This window comes from Eublepharis macularius, chromosome 12, assembly GCF_028583425.1.
Source record: "Eublepharis macularius isolate TG4126 chromosome 12, MPM_Emac_v1.0, whole genome shotgun sequence".
In the NCBI taxonomy this organism is placed as follows: domain Eukaryota; kingdom Metazoa; phylum Chordata; class Lepidosauria; order Squamata; family Eublepharidae; genus Eublepharis; species Eublepharis macularius.
The window spans coordinates 70094924-70114439 of record NC_072801.1 but is presented as its reverse complement, the minus strand read 5'-3'; the positions used below and the strand labels follow the sequence as shown (position 1 = coordinate 70114439).

At 42.1% G+C, this 19516-nt stretch overlaps 1 protein-coding gene across 1 annotated transcript; it reads right to left on the bottom strand.

The window, feature by feature from the left end:
* Positions 1 to 4357: 4357 nt before the first annotated feature.
* On the bottom strand, positions 4358 to 18645 carry LOC129339728 (vomeronasal type-2 receptor 26-like). Its single transcript, XM_054994311.1, has 7 exons — positions 18428 to 18645; positions 16366 to 16657; positions 14624 to 15460; positions 13377 to 13604; positions 8837 to 8963; positions 6654 to 7529; positions 4358 to 4380 (listed from the first exon to the last, which is right to left on the bottom strand). The coding sequence occupies exons 1-7, from the start codon at positions 18643 to 18645 to the stop codon at positions 4358 to 4360; spliced, it is 2601 nt and encodes an 866-aa protein (XP_054850286.1).
* Between the last annotated feature and the right edge of the window lie 871 nt (positions 18646 to 19516).

The window sequence follows — 19516 nt, the reverse complement described above, 5'->3', positions numbered from 1 at the left end:
TAAAAAGGACCTCCATCCATCAACGGCCTTTTCAATTAAATGGTTCCACTCCCTGAATCAACCTACATTCTATAACATTAAAAAGCAGAGCTATTTAAACATTTCAGTAAAGGGTAGGCAAAGCAGGAGGGGAGAGAAGAGACTCATTTAGTTCAGATGTCTGCCTCATAATATATTCAGCTAGGGGCTCCACCCCACTTGCTCTTTTATCCAATGAGGAGGTGTCCTTGCAAGTTGGGGGGATTAGTGTGCAAGGAGAGGCAGTGAGAGGTGGGTAACTTCGAGATCTCCATTTGTGTACATGAGATTGTCCCGGCTAGAGAACTCTTTCAATAACCAGACAGAAGTTTCAGTCGAAAAAGTTTTTTTTATTGAAAATAATAAAAATCAACAGCATGCAAAACCACACACAACACACAATCAGAGCTAACTAGAAAACAGCTGTGAAAATTGGGCAGTGGTTGAGGAATCAGGTGATAATTACCATCCAGAAGAGGGTGTCCAGGAGAGAAAGTTTTGAGTGACCAGTGTGTCAATGTGGAAGAGCTTGGACGGAGGTCTGAGGGTAGATGCTGGACCCAAGAGCATGCACGCAACTATGGTGGATGGGTAGTCCAATTATACTATCGAATGTACCCTTGGATAAGATTGCATCTTCTGCTACAGGCTGCCTGGGGGGAGGCTCAGAGGAGAAAAAAAGTTCTGTCTAATTTGGTGCCCTAGAGGCTGGCACTGTTCCATGTTGGGAAATTCCTGGAGATTTGGGGTGTATCTCGGGGAAGGACCTCAGCAGAGTATAATGCCATAGTGTCCACCCTCCAAAGCTGCCATTTTCTCAATGGGAACTGGACCTCGTACTCGAGGGGTCAGTTGCAATCCCCACTTGGAATCTGGCAACCTAAGCTGTGGGTGCTTGCCTATTTGGCCTCTATTATGAGACTAGTCCTGCTTCAGCCACTGGAGCCCAGTAATCAGTCATTGGACCAAAGCAGAGATGGCAGCAATTGTAATTGTCTTTAATTTAATTTAATATATATAGCTGGGTGTCATCAGGATATTGTTGTTATACCATTCCAAAGCTGCAGATAATCTCACGAAGGGGACTCACTTTAATATTAAACAACATAGGTGACAGCATTGAGCCTTTCAGAATCCCTATTTCATATCCCCCGAGTGTGACTCCCTAGTGTCCCCTTCTGTGTTCAGACTGATAGGAAGGACATTTTCCAATATGGTTTCATCCAATCCTACATCACCCATCAAGTGATTCAATAGTACACCGTGATCTGCATAAACAGCAATAGGGTCAGTATAAACAGTCAGTATAAACAGCAATAGTGATGTATTTTTCATATTCTATTAAAATGGAGATCATCTACTAGGTTTGCCAGCTCCCTTACTTTGGAAGTGGGAGATGGGGAAAATGGGTGGACCCCCATTCTAGGCCCATCAGCATGCATGCTCTGGAGGCAATGACATCTCTTTGAGGACAAATCAGCCACAAATATAGTATTTTCATTATGAGTGATTCCGCACACGTGGAAAATGCACTTCCAATCCTCTTTATAGATCATTTGGAACGGATTTTTTCATGTGCGGAACAAAAAATCCACCTCAAACGATTGATAAAGTGCATTGAAAGTGCATTATCCAATGTGTGTGGAAAATCACTCTGCTGAGACCATGTATCTTCCAGTTTTCAACTGGAGTCATTGGGCCTCTGGAGTGCACATGTGCACCCCATTTCACCACATGCTCTGGGGCTACCTGCCTGCCTCTTCCACCTTTCCCTCCACCAACCAGGTGAGCAGGCTCAGGAGGCAAAACGTTGGGGGAAAGAGAATGAGGGAAAGACTGACAAGCTTTGGGGATAGAGAAAGTAAAATTGTGTGTGTGTGTGAGAGAGAGGGGGGCCATTGGGGAAAGGAGAGAAAGATTGATAGCAATGTGAGGCTCCTCCCTCACTGGCACCCCCACTCGACAGTCTGCCATCCTGCCAGCTCCCCAGGCAGGTGTTCTACAGCCTCAGAAGAGAAAGGGGTTGCACCACCTTGTTCCTTCTCCTGCCCTAGGAGTGACAACACACTCCAACTGCCTCTCCCTGCAATTCCTCCTCGGCCTTCACAGGAACCTGACTTTAAAAGCCTCCTCTTGCTCCACCTCCCTAGGTCTTCTCCCAATCTCCACCCAGCCTCCATGAGTGGCCCTTATCTCAGCCTATCAGATGGGGGGGGCTGGGTAGACTCTGAAGTCTCCTGGCCCCACCCCCTCCATACCAGCCCATGGCTAGGCATTTGCTCTGTTCTCTGCCTGGCTTGCCCCTGCTGCTGCTGGAGCCTCTTCAGGAGCTCCCTTGGAAGCTTGGAGCCTGTGCCTCCTCAGCTAGTGTTGCTGCCAACCTCCTGTGGGCGTGGCGGAGGATGACATCACTGGACAAGTGGTGGGAGGGTGAGAAAAGAGAATAAGAGAATGACTAACAACTAGAAAGAGAGAGGAAGAGTGACAGTAGGTGCTGGGTGGAGAGACGTACAAAGACTGATGTGGTGGGGGACAGAGAAAGAGAGAAAGTGAAAATGTGTGACAGTAGGCATTGCAGGGAGGGAGAATGAGAGAGAGAAATAAATAAATCATCAGTTAGTCAAATAAGTTAGTCAAGAATTGACTATCCAAGAATTGACTAACTATTATCTTAATGACTTCATACTCTAAATAAGGTCATCCATATTTGAAACATCTTGAAACATATAACAGTAGTTAGTTCATTCTTGCTACAGACTATGTAAAATTAGTAAATACAAGTTTCTCATAGGAATATATTTTGGCCCTACACCAATACATCTATAATATAAAAATGTCAGCTTCTATGAAGTTAGACATTCTCAGATACTCTCTGCACCTGGGCCTTAGTACATTGTTTGTAATGATATGAGTTAGATGGCTCTTAATATACGCATGGCAATATAAATGTGTAACTCTATTGTTTTATGCCCCTCTCCGAGGCTGTTTTATTCTAGGCTTCTAAACTCCCTTTGTGGCCTGTCTAGTTATGGGCCCGGGCTAGCCCTGCTTCTGTGTGCATAGATACCTTGAATAACTTTCTTGGTCATATCCAGCAACTGTTCCCCTATACTTCTAGCAATATCCATGACTACTCTGTAAGCACAGCATATCATCATAATGAGTGATATTTAAAATCCTAATATAATCCCCTCAGATTATTGAAATAATATACCCAATGAATTCAGAGCGAATCACAGCAGACATGGCAAAAAAAAAATACTGTTCACTTCCATAGAGATGAGTAGAGATGGGCACGAACCAAAATATGAACCAAAGTTTGGCACAAACTGGGCCGATCTGTAGTTTGCGAACTGGTGGTTCGTCAGAGCCCATTTCTGACAAACAGCCACGAACTTTAGGCCAGATCATTTGGTTCGTTTTTCAGTTTGTCACTGCAGACAGCCTGGTGCTGATCAATTAGTTTCCTAGCCAACTGGGGTTGGGCTTTCTGCGGACCTTCTACTGACCTGGAAGTGACCTTCTGCTGACCCAGAAGTGACCATGAACCTCATGGTTCATTTCCCCCCTGGTTCGTTCCCATTTCTAGTGATGAATTAATGCTACATTGCCAATTTTTGCCCAATTTTAAAAAGCATAGCTTTATTTTCAGATGAATTATATGATGGGTTGTGGGGGGAAGGGGTGTCTGAATGTAACATAGGTCAGGATTCCCTTCATTTTTTGCACTGCAACTCCCATGGACTTTGGAAGCCTATTTTCAAAAGCCAGTTTGGTGTAGTGCTTAAGAGCGGCAGGACTCTAATCTGGAGAACCAGGTTTGATTCCCCACTCCTCTGTCTCAAGCCAACTGGGTGACCGTGGGTCAGTCACAGCTCTCTCAGAGCTCTCTCAGTCCCAACCAGCTGTTGTGGGGATAAGGATAACATACTTTGTAAACTGCTCTGAGTGGGTGTTAAGTTGTCCTAAAGGGCAGTATATAAATTGAATATTGTTGTTGTTGTTATTTATTTATTTTCTGATATCTTGTGTCTGCCAGAGACAACCATTGCCACCAAAGGAAGAAAAAACAGCGACATGGGAGTTTGTAGAGATTACAATTACCACAATGTCCTGCTTTCCTTCATGTTTTGTACTGCAACTCTGCGATCCTCCTGAAGCCTGTAGCCAATTTTGAGACTATTTTCTGATGAGTTATGCCTGCCACAAACACAACCTCAGCTTCCACTGTAAATAGCAGCTGTGAGTGTCTTCAAATAACCTCGGAGAGGACCTTCTGGTTTCCTTTGTTTTGGGCACAGCAATTCCCATCAGGATGCTGAAGTCACTTTTCAGATTTCTAGCTTCTTTTTCTGATAAGTTGTGCCTCCAGAGGCAACTCGTAGTTTTTAATGTAAAAAGCAGCCTTGAGTGTCTGGAGATAAACTGGAACAGAATCTTCTGGTTCCCTTTGTTTTGGGCACAGCAATACCATCATGATGCGGAGGCTAATGTCCAGTTTTTTGAGATTCCTCATTTCATTTTCTGATGAGTTGTGCCTCCAGAGACAAACTAATGCAAAAAGCGGAGATGGGTGGGTTCTGGAGATTAAGTTGGCCAGGATATTTTGATGGCTTTCCTTTTTGGCACTGCAAGTCCCATGATCATCCAGAAGCTGGTGGTCAATTATTAGACTTCTTGCTTCTTTTTCTGAGAAGTTATGCTTCTCACAGATAGATGGACAGGCTGATGGAAGGATCTTTTTATTGTTATAGAAAATTAATTTAAAAGATTACTATTCTGCCAATTCTCCTTGAACTCAAGGCAGCCTTCTAACATCAAAAGTGGTGAATGGCGGGAGTTTTTCTTGCCAGTGGGAGACTGAGGTGGTTTGCCTTTTATAAGTACCAAGAACCTTACCTGATTGTCTGCGTGCCCAAGGTTAGACTCAGGGCCAAGCTACACATGACGAATGACACTTGAACGGCAAGTGGATTGAGTGAAGGGCAAGTGAACAGGGAGAAATACACTTGCCGTTCAAGTGTCATTCGTCATGTGTAGCTTGGCCCACTGGCACCTGTTGTGGGCTTGTTTTCTCTTTCTCCACAGGGGCACATGCGAGACACTCTCATCCGTATATATTCGCTGGGAGGATGATTTTATGCATTGGTACTGTCTAAATTGCTTAAAAAACCTTTAGAAGTGTGTACACCATACAATCAGATTGACAGAACCAACAGCAAAGAATGGAGACCGTAACCTGTTGCAAACAATATGAACAAAGTTAATGAAATAGGAAACATTGACTCATCCCCCCTTAATAGTTTATTGGAGGACAGAAATAATTATTGCTACGAAAGCTGGAGACCTGGTTTGAAGTTTGATGCTCTTCTAATGAGTTAATTTTGTGATATAAAAAGAAGCTGCAACCCTGCTCAAAACGTCATTTTTCTAAGGGCCAAGCTACAAGTGACGAATGACACTTGAACGGCAAGTGTATTTCTCCCTGTTCACTTGCCCTCCGCTCAATCCACTTGCCGTTCAAGTGTCATTCGTCATGTGTAGCTTGGCCCTCAGATGACATCACTGAATTGGATCCAGGTAACATTTTCTCCCAGCCTCACCCAATTTGCCTCCTTATTACAGACCCCATTCCCCTTGGATTTTGTCCATGCAGGTCCCTTCTTAACCAACAGGCATTGAGCCTCCTCCTCCTGAGTATAAAAGAAGCAGATAGATTATATACCTGCACAATTTGTAGATGAAATATGGATGTCTGAGGCTGAAACACAGAGGATGTTACCAAGTTCAGTCCCACTGAAAAATCAAGAAATGAAAATTTCTCTTCATATGACCTATTCTCTTTCTAAAATCACTACCTGCGCCCCTATTCCTCCTCTTCCACAAAGTTGCTGGTGGTACCTGAATAAAATATAGCTGAATTCACCCATTTGGTCCAAACTGTTTTGTAGGGAAGGAGAGAAGGGGAGTTCAACATGCCATTCTATGACAGGCGTGATTTTTGCTTTAAAAAGCATCAGGCCTATTGCCACATACCTCCCGGTTCATTACAGCAGTGGATATCTAATACATTTTTAAAAAAAATCAGCAACAGATCCCATCATTGGTTCAACATTTTATTAACCTAATTATGTCTTATTATAGGGTAATTCTGTGACTACCTACATTGTACTGTGACAAAACCCTGCTCAAGTACAGTAGCCAACTCTGTGGTGGGGAATTCCTGGAGATTACAGGGTGGAGCCTAGGGAAGGTGGCATTTAGGGAGCTGCTAGAGATCAGCAGGGATGTAATGCCACTTTCTGAAAAGGTCCTTTTCTCCACGGGAACTGAAAATTGTAGTAAGTAGATCAGTTGTAACTCTAGAAGACCTCCAGATTCTGTGTGAATGACAGCAACTTTAGAAAGAGCTGCTCATTCAGTGTTTAAACCACCATTAAATATTTTGACCAAAGCAAATAGAGCAAGTTAGTAATAAAGCCAACTTTAACCCATGCGGATGTCATAGATTTTCATTAGGTGAGCGGACAAATTTGAACTTTTTAAATGCTTTTACAAACAAACAAGCAAGCAAATAAATAAAATATGTAAAATATGTATTCATATTCATTGGTAATTTCTTGTTATCAAATGATGCTTGTTGTTCAGTTCGGGCATCAATAAAATGATGTAACATTTAGGTGAAAAGATGCAACCCAGCAAACCGGCACTGGAGGCCAAGATGGAGAAGATCTCCACGGCCACCATAGACTTCCCTTTGATGCTATGATAGGTGGGAATAAATGATACCCAAACACTGCAAAAGACCAGCATGCTGAAGGTGATGAACTTGGCTTCATTGAAGCTGTCGGGCAACTTCCTGGCCAGGAAAGCCACAGTGAAGCTGACAATGGCCAGGAAGCCCATATAGCCCAAGACACAGTAAAACATGGTGGCCGAGCCTTCGTTACATTCCACGATGATTTTGTCATCGAGTGAGTGTGTGTCCATGTATGGGAAGGGAGGAGAGGAACTTTGCCAAATGGTACAAAGGCCTGCTTGAATAAATGAGCCCAAAAGGACAATTGAGTTTGTCAATCTTTTCCCCACCCACCTCCTCACTCTGGAGCCTGGTTTGGTAGCCATGAAGGCCAGAACCACAGTGATTGTTTTGGCCAACACACTGGAAAGAGCCACAGAGAAGACGATGCCAAACGAGGTTTGTCGGAGAAGACAGGTCACCCTCCCTGGCTTCCCAATGAATAGGAAGGAGCAGAGGAAGCAAAGCAGGAGGGAGATGAGGAGAATGTAGGTGAGGCTCTGGTTGTTGGCTCTGACTATGGGAGTATCGTGATTCTTTATAAAGATGATCAACACACACACAGTAATCAGAGAAAAAGAAAGAATAAAGGAGACTAAAGTGATCCCCAAAGGTTCTTCAAAAGTCAGGAAACTCATCTTCTTGGTGAAACATTCATTCTGGGCCTGGCTTGGATATTGGGCTTCAGGACATCTGATACAGTCATCCATGTCTGAGGTAAAAGAAACAACATAACAAGCATATCTCAGGAATATAATTAAAATACAGAGCGTGGAAATTGCTCTGGGATATGAGGGAATAAAATCAGGACTGTTTTAGAGGGAAGTCAGTGTTCTTGGGTACACCCCCAAAAGTAAAGGGGGTGGCTACTAGAGATAGACCCAGTTTGGTGTAATGCTTAGGAGCGGCAGGAGTCTTATCCAGAGAACTGGGTTTGATTCCCCACTCTTACACTTGAAGCCACCTGGATGACCTTGGGTCAGTCACAGCTTCATGGATCTCTCTCATCCCTACCTCACAGGAAGTGAGCTGTGAGCTGTAGCTCACAAAAGCTCATACCCTAACACAAATTTTGTTAGTCTTATAGGTGCTACTGGACTGTTGCTCTTTTCTACTGCTACAAACAGACTAATACAGCTACCCATCTTGATCCACTTCACAGGGTGATTATTGTGGGGATAATAATAACATACTTTGTAAACCACTCTGAGTGGGCATTAAGTTGTCCTGAAGGGTGGTATATAAATTGAATGTTGTTGTTGTTGTTGCTCTTGTTGTTAATTGGCCATTTTTATTGTTGCACTCACTCCTAGGGTTGCCACCAGGTTCCCTTATCCTCCCGGCAGGAGGAGAGGGGGCCTGGAACTTACATTTATAGTCTTTTCACATGTGCACAAAACATGCAAGCGCTCGTCGTAACGCAGTGCAATGATGTCAATTCTGGAAGTGATTCCATTGTGCAGGCCCAGGAATTGCTTCTGGGCTTCACGTCTGGCCAATTTGGGCCCTCAAGCCAGCTGAAATTGCCCGGCACGAAGCCCGAGAGCACTCCCAGGATCTGCTCAATAACGTCACTCCTGGAATTGACATTGTTACACTGTACTGGTTTGTTAATGCTTTGTTTTTATTGCTATTTTTTGAAAGATTGTAGCTACTGCTTTTATATGAAAGCCATCTTGAAAACCTTTGATTGTTAGAATATAGAAAATATAGAATAAATATAGAGAAGTTGACAGTTCAACCAGGAAGGAAGCTGGGCAACTGAGGGATTGGGCCTCCATATTTTTCATTTTCTTTCTTGATAATCTTTTCGTTAAAAGCTGCCATTTGAGACAGGCAGTGTGGGTCAAAACTGTTATATAAGTATGGGATGAGGTTAAGTTCAAATCTAAATGACACTTGTGGAGCAGTCCTAAACAGGTCTACTCAGAATCATATTCAGGAAAGTGCCACCCTCCATATTACGGAAATACTATGTGGTATATTTGATAGCTCTGTACATGTCCCCCTCCCCCCTACCTTTCTGATCAGAAATCTTCCCATGTGGGCAACGAGCACAATCATAGCAGCAATATGGCTCTCCTTCCTTCTTTCGCTTGCTGTAACCTGGAGGGCAGTTGTCATTGCACACAGAAAGAGGTGGCACCTGTCGGTAAATATAGGAAGTGCCACTGAGAAAATGTCTGGAAATTTTTGGTTGCTGTGCAGAATGGGCAAGATGGATTTTGATAATGATATGATGGCATTACTGATCTGGAAGCCTTCTTTGTGAGAAGATGTTGCAGTAGTTCTCATAGTCTGATAGTTGATACCAGTGTGGCCTGTCTTATGGGTGGTGCAGGACTGACATATAAAGAATGCATGGTACTTCCCACGAAGCACTGAGCAATGCAGTTATTTTTCACAACGTAATGAAGTTCAGCTTAATGGTTACCAGACTGCTGGGGCTTTGGTCATGTCAGATTCCTTGCTGAAGAGATCTGAATATATTTTGCCAAAGAGAGCTTCTTTAAAAAGCCCACAGCATTTAATCTGGAGATCAACCTGTGCAAATGGTTGTCACACGCAAATACAGCCTTAAACAGAATTACACTTTCTATGCACATTGACTTCAATAAACGTAAAGGGGTATAATAATTCTTAGGACTGCATTGTTGAACATTTAAGCATAAGTGGACCTAAAATAAAAGAAGATTTACATGCTGTGCATCTCTAGTGGAGGATGACTGAAAGACTAAAAGTGGATTTAATAAACTAAATGCAGAATGAGCAAGAGGGATGTTAATAATGATATGATGGCATTACTGGAAGCCTTCTTTATGAGAAGATGTTACAGTAGTTCTTTGAGTCTGACAGTTGCTACCACAGTAGTCTATCTTGTGTGTGGTGCAGGATTGGCATGTGAAGACTGCACAGTGGTTACTACAGAAGCACTAAGCAATGTAGTTATTTTTCATGACATACTTACTGACGTTCAGCTTACTAGTCACCAGACTACTGTTGCTTTGCTTTGGTCATGTCTAATTCCTTGCTAAAGAGATCTGAATGTATTTTTTATTCCCAAAAGAACTTCTTTACCAGTATTTAATTTGGAGCTCTACCAATATGAAAGGCTGCCCTGTGTCACCTGCAAATTTGCTACCTTGCGGTTTCACCTGACCACTTATAGAAACCTTAGCTAGTCTGCTCATAATACAAATACGTAATACATAGTCTGCTCATAATACAAAGGTTTCCCCTGTTTCCTTCACTTCATCACTGCACATTTATTCCTTCAATCTGTTTCTTGAATTTTAACAAGCTTACAGTCAATAAAAGATCTTATCCTTAGGCCTATGGTAGGCAAACCCCTGCCAATTCCTGCCTCTGCCTGCAGATTGCCAATTGATTGGTAGGAGGAGGCAGGCCCAAGAGAAGTGCCCTCACGGGGGTGGGCAGGTATATTTAGCCCTAGTTGTTGCTTATACAATGTGATGGTAGAAAGTGTCAAGTCACAGCTGATTTATAGCAACCCAATAAGAGTTTTAAGGCAAGAGACATTCAGTGACTCTGGACTTCCTTAGTGATCTCCTATCCGATTACTAACCAGGCTGACGCTGTTTAGTTTCTGAGAGCCTCTCTACATGAGACATCTGACACGTGAAGAGCACGTGTTGGGAGAGGGAATGGTAGCTGGGAAGGGTAGTTTAAAAAGACAGAGCTGGCAGCAGGGCAAAGACTTTGCCATATACTGGAGCTGTATGAAGGGGCTGTGAAATGCCAGAAAGGAAACTTCAGACTATTATAACTTCTCCAGGTCCAAGCCTGTCTCTGGAAGGCAGCTCCAAGCCCATTCCTCACTGCCCTCTTGTTGCAATCCCACACAGTTTTAGACTGGAGAGGTGAAATTGACAGAGCCTTTGGGGAGGCGAATATGAAATTAACAAACCCTCTGAGGAGCGATCTCTGCAGGCTCTGTCTTTCAAAACTGCGCTTCCTGACTAACATTGTGTCTCCCTACATTTGAAGAACACACACTGAGGTATCTCATGTAGAGAAACTCACAATGTAATTGCCATATAAGCAACTGTGTTGCCCCAGGGTCAATGATTTAAAACGTTGGTGCAAAACGTTGGGCTGATTTTTTAAAAATCACCCCAGCTCACTGCTGTCATTTCCAGGGTTTTGCTGGAAATGACATCATAGTCAGGCGATATGGGTTTGAGTGAGCATTCACACACTCTCTAACTCCCCTCTTGCTGGTGGCCATGGGGACCTTACTTACCCTTGCATCCTTGCAACTTTACTTATCCTTGCAACCTAAACTGATAAGGAAAATTTCTGTCTCATCTTATTTTCTGATTGTTTGAACAGTCAACAAGTAAAAGAATCTTGATGCCTATTGTTCAGGGTTGGGGGGGGGGTCAGAACTAAACTTTCCACCCCTCCCTGGGAGCAGTTTGGAGAGCCAAGAGTGCAAAGACATCACTTCCTGTTTCCCTTATGCTCTATTGAGTGAGAGAAGGCGATGGTGCATGGTAACATATTCTCCTTCCTAAATGGATCAGTGCAGACATTTGCATTTCCCCCAAATGTTTTAATTATTAATTATGCAACAGCAGGCCCCCTCTACACATAAGGAGACTTTACAATAAGATGGAAAAACACAAACTTGATGGTAAATTACAGGCATAAAACAGCTATATTTTGCTGCCATGGGTAATTTTGGATTGCCCCCCCCCCAGTTGAAATAAAAGACAGACAAAACGCTTGGGAATAAAATTGAGCCACTTTATTGATTACAATATAACCTGTCACTACAGCAAGGGATCTAGCTTACTGGCGATACAGGTCATGCCCTGGGGTCTCTCCAGCCTTGACCTGTCTGGGCTCTACCTGGCGGCCAGGCAAATGGTTCCCCCTCCAAGCCTGCAGCACCTCGCTGTACAGCAGGAGGGCCTTACTTGTACTGGGGAGCTCAGTGGCAGTCTGGCCTCACAAATGTCTACTGTACAGCCCACCAGTCGCTCCTGACAGACCCCAATTCCTCATCAATGAGGATGTGCCAAGGAGGCCCGCTCATTTCCCTATCCTAACCTGCTAGTGGCCAAACTATTTACAGCTCCATGATAACAATTACCAAAAACATCCTGCAGTGCAAGGTAGGCAGAAAAACCTTTCTCCCTGAATGTCAATTGAGAGAAGAGAAAAAATCCATACCTGGCTCTGATAAGATAAATAGCGACTAGCTAATCCTGGACTGCAATAGGGAGGGTGGGTGGGCTGAGCAAACCCAGCAACTGCATGTTGGGGGGCGGCAGCGGGTGGAACAGGCTAATATGCCTTACGTTCCACCCACCCAGTGATCCACGGATGCCCAGGAAAGGCACAAACTGCCTTTCCTTCTACTGGGACTGCAAACGTGGCCCCCGTCCAAGCTGCTGCGCATCCAGCCGGGAAGGAACTGACTTGTTTGAAAAAGATTTACAACATAGCCCTAAACAGAATCACACCATCTATGCACATTGACTTCAATAAATTTAAAAGGGTATAATACTTCTTAGGATTGCATTGCTGAATGTTCAAATATAAATGGATCCTAAAAGATGGAAAATTTACATGTCGTCCATTCCTATTAGACAGTAACTGAAAGACTGAAGGTGTATTTAACAAAATATCTAAAAGAGGCAACACAATACGGATTTTGATTATTGCGAGGATGAAAACAAAGATTGGAGAATGGTGTAAATAGCTTTGGGTCCACACTGGGGAGAAAGGCAGCACAGACAGCGAGGGTGGAAATGTAACCCCCTTTACAAAACAAATGGGAGTTGAGAACTTGCTTGGACTATTAGAGCCAGCATGGTGCAATGGTTAGGATGTCAGATTAGGTTCAGTTAGTCCCAGGTTTCAATCTCCAATCTACCATGCAAGGTTGCCGGGTGATCTTGAACCGTCACACCCTCTCAGCCAGCCCCACCTCAGAGGGTTGTTGTGAGTATAAAATGGAGGCCATGAAAATCAAGTAAGCCTCTTTGAATTCCCCTTGGAGAGAAAAGTGGGATATAACATTTGTTATAGATCTAAATTTGGCTACAGATCACCCCCAAAGGAGGGTATCATTTTTTGTTTAATCAGCTATTAGTGCAAGATTTACTCTTTTGTCTGCAGGCAGAACTTCTCCTTCATTTTTAAATGACTGTTAAATATTGTGAGAGCAGCTAGCTGCAGGTTTGGCAAGAAGAGCAAGCGGGGGCAGCTACTTAGTTTAATTTTTTTAATGGTATCAATAGCCTATATTCATTGTCACTTTAACAAAAATCCTGTTAAAAGGATCTTTTTTTTAAAAAAAAAGATTATCCTGTGACCAAAAAGACTTGGGCTGAATCCACATTACCTCCATGCATTACCTCCATGTTGCACTAAATGTTCGCTAAACACCCGGAAGTATAGCGTCTTTCTAGCACGATTCAGAAACTGTGCTTGAAAGACGCTATACTTCCGGGTGTTTAGCAAACATTTAGTGCAACGCATGGACGCACGGAGGTAATGTGGATTCAGCCCTGCAGTTTGCTCTTACCTGGGTAAACCATGGATGCCACACCAGGTTCTCATTGTTAATTTTTAGCTTTTTGCCTGTTGGAACATGAGGATCGAAACTCCCAACTTTTTCTCGAATAAAAGAGTGATTTGGGAATGTGACCCAATTTGTAACATCAAATTCTTCAACCAGTTGTCCACTTGCATCAAAGTGCACAGCATCTCCTATGCTGTTATTGAATGAGATACTCCTTAGATAGTGGTTCAGCTAAGGAAACGGAGACAACAAAGTGTAAGAAACCTCATAATTTGTTTCTAATAATCTCTTCTAGATGGGTTTCAATGTTTTTAGATATGTCCAGATTTAGAAATAAGTATTTTCTTCCTTAAAGCCAATGACTATTTATCATTGGTTGGTTTCGTTTGCTTGTTGGTTTGCTTTAAATGTTTGTTTGCCACCTTAAGTCTCCCAAAAGGCTGTGACAGGGATCCTGAGATACATATGTGGGATGGGGTTGTAGTAAGGAGGGGAACTGGGTGAGATTTAGTGAAAAGGCTTGGGGGATCCAACCCTTGGTTCATTATTTGTGTTGCACAAATTAAACCATTGATTCACAGTGAACAATGAAATAACTATATGTTTTAATCAATGGCGCTGAAGTTTTGTGGAATATTCGGGATTATGAATATTTTGTAATTTGCCACATTTTATATTAGTTTATTGTTTTTCAACAGATATGATTTCTGCTTTTTCATGTTATATATTTGTTTCTTTTGTGTACCACTGCAATATTGTTTCTATTGTTAATGTACACATCTTGACTGTACATCATCCATGTGCGAAATCCATATACAGTCATATAAGACTGTCTTGTATTGAACCAAATTGGTCCATTTACCTAAGTATTATTTACTTTCACTCACAGTGAACCCACTGCATGTTGTGTAGAAAATGATCTTTCTCATCAATGCTGAAGTGAATCTGAGACCAACTGGATCCTAAACATGGTTTCTACTATACAAGTAGAATGATGGATTTTTGTAACACTGAGAATAGTAATGAGGAAAAAATGATGTGACGAAACCAAAATGGTAAAAAAAGGAATCTTGGATTTGATTTGTACTAGGAAGACACAAAATTGAAATGGAAATCTTCACAATGAAACAGTAGGTGAGAGACATCTGAACCCATCCTTTCACAAATAATGCATCTGTAAAGTTCTACAAAGATTTGAAAGTGACTGGCATGCTTTCTGAAACAAGACAATGAAACTGGGATAAGATTACCTGCCATGCTCTCAGATTCTGAAGCTTCAGCCTGATTTTGGAACTGGATTCAGAGATAACATGTAATGCATGCGCTACTGCATAGACAGCATTGTAGATATTATAACTGTGGCCAGTCATGCTCATTTCAAAGAAAGGCCCTGGAAGATTTTCCAGCTTTTCCTCCCCTGTGCAGGCTTCCTTGGCCTCCTCGTTCTCACTTTCCCCAGATTTTTCCAATAAACAATCAAATGCCTGTTCCCAGAAGCCCTTGATAAAACCATCTTCTTTTGCCCAGAAAGGATTGATGCTGTGAAGGAACGTCTTGAATCCTGTTGGCTGATTTGAATGAATTGTAAGTGATATTGTGCCATGGAAATCCTGTATATCCCATTCCCTTTGCAAGGTTTTTGATACGAAATCCCAATGCGCAGTCACTACCCACACTTTGCCTGTGGGTGAACTTAAATCTATCATACGAAGGTGCCAGCTTAAATTTTCCATTGATGGAGGTGCTCCATTAACAACAAACACGTTGACTTTGCTTTCCATCATATTACGAAAGGTTTCCAGTTTGCTAAAGAATAATCCTATTATTACATCAACATGAGTCATTGTTTGAATTCTGTCTATAAAAGCAAAACAGATACCACTCTGGGAAAGCAAAGGAAGCAGAATCTGTAAAAATGTTTCCCCATTCTCATCATCTGTGACAAAGATTCCAACCCACACCCATTGAAAGTGCACAAGCAATTGGACAATCCCATTGTACTGATAGACATCATTGGGAACCATCTGGTACAATGAAGAGAACAGTCTCCTGTCATTCAGTCCTGAGAGAACAGAGCCATAGGAAAGCTGAAATAAAACATAGAGACATTTTATGAACGGTGTACAATTAACATGTGGTCATAATCACAGCCAGTAGATTCAAGCCTGAGTTCTCCCTAGAAGCTAAAATGTTGAAACTGAGGCTATCATGCTTTGGTCACATCATGAGAATTAGTAAAAATTCACTGGAAAAGACAATAATGCTAGGAAAGGTAGAAGGCAGTAGAAAAAGAGAAAGACCCCAAATGAGATGGTTTGACTCAACAAAGGAAGCTACGGCCTCCAGTTTGCTAGATGTGAGAAAGGCTGTTAATAATAAGGCATCTTGCAGGGGTTTAATCCATAGGGTTGTCTGAAGTCAGAAGCAACCTGACAGCACATCACACACACACACACACACACACGTCTTCTTTATGAGAAAAGGAAATATCTGCTTCCCAAATTTTCCTTTATGGGAAATCTCATTTCCACCCCCACCCTGCTTCTTCTGCTGGCTTTAACAGTCGTTACTGGATATGGTTGTCCAGACTGATGAACGAAGCCAGTGTATAAATAAAAAACACAAGTGCTGTTAATTGGAAAAGGAATGATCATTTCAGGACAATCTGTCAATCACAGATAAATCCAAACCTGGCATCACAACCTGACAAGATGCCTAACAAGATGCCAGGTGGTTTTATGTAGATATTTCCAAGCCATAATTCAGTTATGGAGAATCTAAAAGCTATAGTTTCTGTTACCACATGCCAGAGGTCATGGTGAGGAGGACCGGGAAGATGTATCTGCAGGAGGAAAGTGATTGGCCTTTATGAGCATCTTTGTTGAGAGGCAAAACTGCTTACAAAAAAGCAAGGCACGGGGATGTTTTCCTATCACTGTACTTTATATGAGATTGGACTATGATATTCTGCATTTCCCTCTACAAAATTTACCTGTGGAGTCTTGTAGATGTTTAAGATGGTGGCCATGTAGAGGGAGGTCTTCGAGCCAAGTCCACCAATGACAGCTACTAGATTATTCTGGACATCACACTTGTAGTTGGGGACAAATTTACGTTGCGAGGAAAGCAGATCTAGTGTAGCCTTGTAAGTCATAGGGGCAGTATAATAGTTCTCATAGAGGTGGAAGCCCAAAGTGATGTTGGATAAGATCCTGGGATTGCTGTTGATCTCCTTCACAGCAAATACCAAGGCTAGGATGTGCTGATAGTTCTTTGGCTCCATGCTGCAATGACATACATGAATCATAAAATCATAACTACAAGACTAAAGATGATGTAGCATCAAGAAGTTTCCTATAGTATGAATGTTGCACTTTATGTCATGGATTCATTACACATCATGTAATCTGGTCTCTGGCCACAATAAAAAATCTTTGATCTTTGACATCATGTAAGGAAAGAGTTATTGCAAAGCAGGCTGATCCAGCACTGGGCAGGGGGTTGGACTAGATGGTCTGTATGGCCCCTTCCAACTCTATGATTCTATGATTCTATATTGTAACAGTTTCTAGAACAATGGACGAGATGTAATGTGAATGTTTACAAAAAGCTTAGTACTTACATAGTACTTCACAGTTTTGGGAGACTTTTTGCACACACTGTGAAATTATCATACATTAACATTTATCATTGCACCAACCCTATCAAGTAATCAAAGATTGTTTCCTCTATACTAAAGAGAGCAGAAATGAGGCTAGGAAAATAGTGCTTGCTTAAGGGATGTCAGAGAGTACACGGGTTAGGCAACACACATTCCAATCAATCCTATGTATGTTAACTCAGCCACTGGTCCAACAATTTCAATAGCACTTCTTTCCGAATAAATTTGTAAGACTGTTAATTAAGCAAGACTTGCAACTTATACTCTGCCACTAGTATATATTGTGTTATAAAGGAAGAGGGTGTAGCTGGGTAGAGATGATTAATTAAGGTCTGGATGCAAATCCTAAGTAGACAGCAACTCCAGTATTTATATATCTATAAATGTGAAATGTCCAATTTTGTTTGTATGAAATATCATGTAGATGCCTATGTATTTATAATACAACATGAAAAGTGTTTACTGTTATGAATATGAGAGCCAGTTTGGTGTAGTGGTTAAGAGCACGGGACTCTAATCTGGAGAGCCGGGTTTGATTCCCCACTCCTCCACGAAAGCCAGCTGGGTGACCTTGGGCAAGTCACAGTTCTCTGGAGCTCTCTCCGCCCCACCCACCTCACAGGGTGATTGTTGTGAGGATAATAATAACACTTTGTAAACTGCTCTGAGTGGGCATTAAGTTGTCCTGAAGGGCGGTATATATATATCGCATGTTATTATTATTATATGGAGCTTGAATTCAGGCATAGTGTTGAATGAAACATGTTACTGTGTCTGAGAACCATAGCAAAGGGAAATATTTCTCCTTGAAAATACTGTTTTTAAAGGAAAGTATAACAGTATTGGTAGGGAGGAAGAGATAACAATAAATGGAAAACATGAGAAAGAATGAAGAACAGGAGGATACTTTTCTTCTTAAGAAAACAAGATGTTCTTAATGCAAAATAAAAAAGATCACTGAAACACCTAATTGTCCATTGGTGTCTGGTTGTCATGTTGGGTGGGAATCCATTTCTCCACACCTACAACTAAGGGCCAAGTTACACTTGACGAATGATACTTGAATGGCAAATGAACAGACTCACGTGTATTCCTCCCCGTTCACTTGTGCTCCATTATGTGATCAAGTGGAGCGTAAGTGGAGCACAAGTGAACAGGGAGGAATACATGTGAGTCTATTCACTTGCCATTCAAGTGTCATTCGTCACTTGTAGCTTGGCCCTAAGAGCTTTCCACTTACAAGTGTGTCCTACCTAGGAAGCAGCCCTTCAAAAAGGAGATAATACTTTCTTCATGTTTGCTTGCTTTTGCTGTAATTATCTGTTTGGGTATTAATGTCAAATCAAATACCTACAACTATTTTTTTTAAAGAAAAGAGCAAACAAATCCTTACACCACTTCTTCAATCGACATCTGAAATGGTTCAGTAAACTTCAGAGGGTTGTGCTGTAAAACAATCTGAGAAGCAATCCCTCCAATGATAAGATTTCCTGGCTCATAAAACTCATGAGGAATATGAGAAGGATCATTTCTGTGGCACTGAATGGAATGAGTCTTCAGGCTGGGATGAATGGAATGTGTCCTCAACTCAACAAGCAGCAGCTCAAGCATCAACGCCAATGTCTTGAGTCTCGACAAGGAAGGTGGATGATGAATGAAGTGAAAAAATAGGAGCCAGATTTGAAGGACAGAACATTCTGCAGTTTTCATTCTCCTGGTTACTTACAACCTACTTTGAATGGTACCTGACTGTTGAAACCTATTCCTGCTCTAGTAGTATCAATTCCTGCATATGACAAAGTTTTGTGTTGTAGGATCAGGCGCCACACTGTGCTGTTGCAGCTCTCTCTGTTTCAACATCTGTGCTCTGAGGTCTGTGAGTATCTTTTAAAAGAAGATCCAGAAGGAGGTCATACTGAAGTAAATAGCTAGGACCAGCCAAGGTCTGATCAAGCTACTTAAAGGTTATATTCCATCTGGTACAATTCACAGTGCACTCAATTAGCAGAGCTACACCCTCCCAGGGCAATTCTATGCAGAGTTACTTGGGTGTATTATCTTTGCACCGGATGGCACTATCTGAAGTGTGATGAGGACAGAGTGACAGAATCCTGGCTTTTTGAACAAGCTAAATTCTAGGTTTTCTGTACCCCCCCCCCCCGTGGCTTCAAGATGGTTCCTGGCAAGAAGGAGAAATCAACCAGAAAAGCATAATGATTACAGGAGAGAAAATTATCTCCCCCAAGTCCTGGAACTGCTGTAGCATCATAGGCAGAAAGTACCTAGTATACGTTTTTTTTTTCTTCCATTCCATTTCCCTGAGAAGTCACCAAGACTCTAATTTGAGCCTTTGCATAATGTGAAGGAGCAGGTGGCAAATGGACCATTACGTCAGGACTGCCTCTATCCACAGCCAGGGTACGCTCAACCTGTTGATTTAACAATTAATGTGAGGTTTAATTTATAGACAAGATTGCTTATG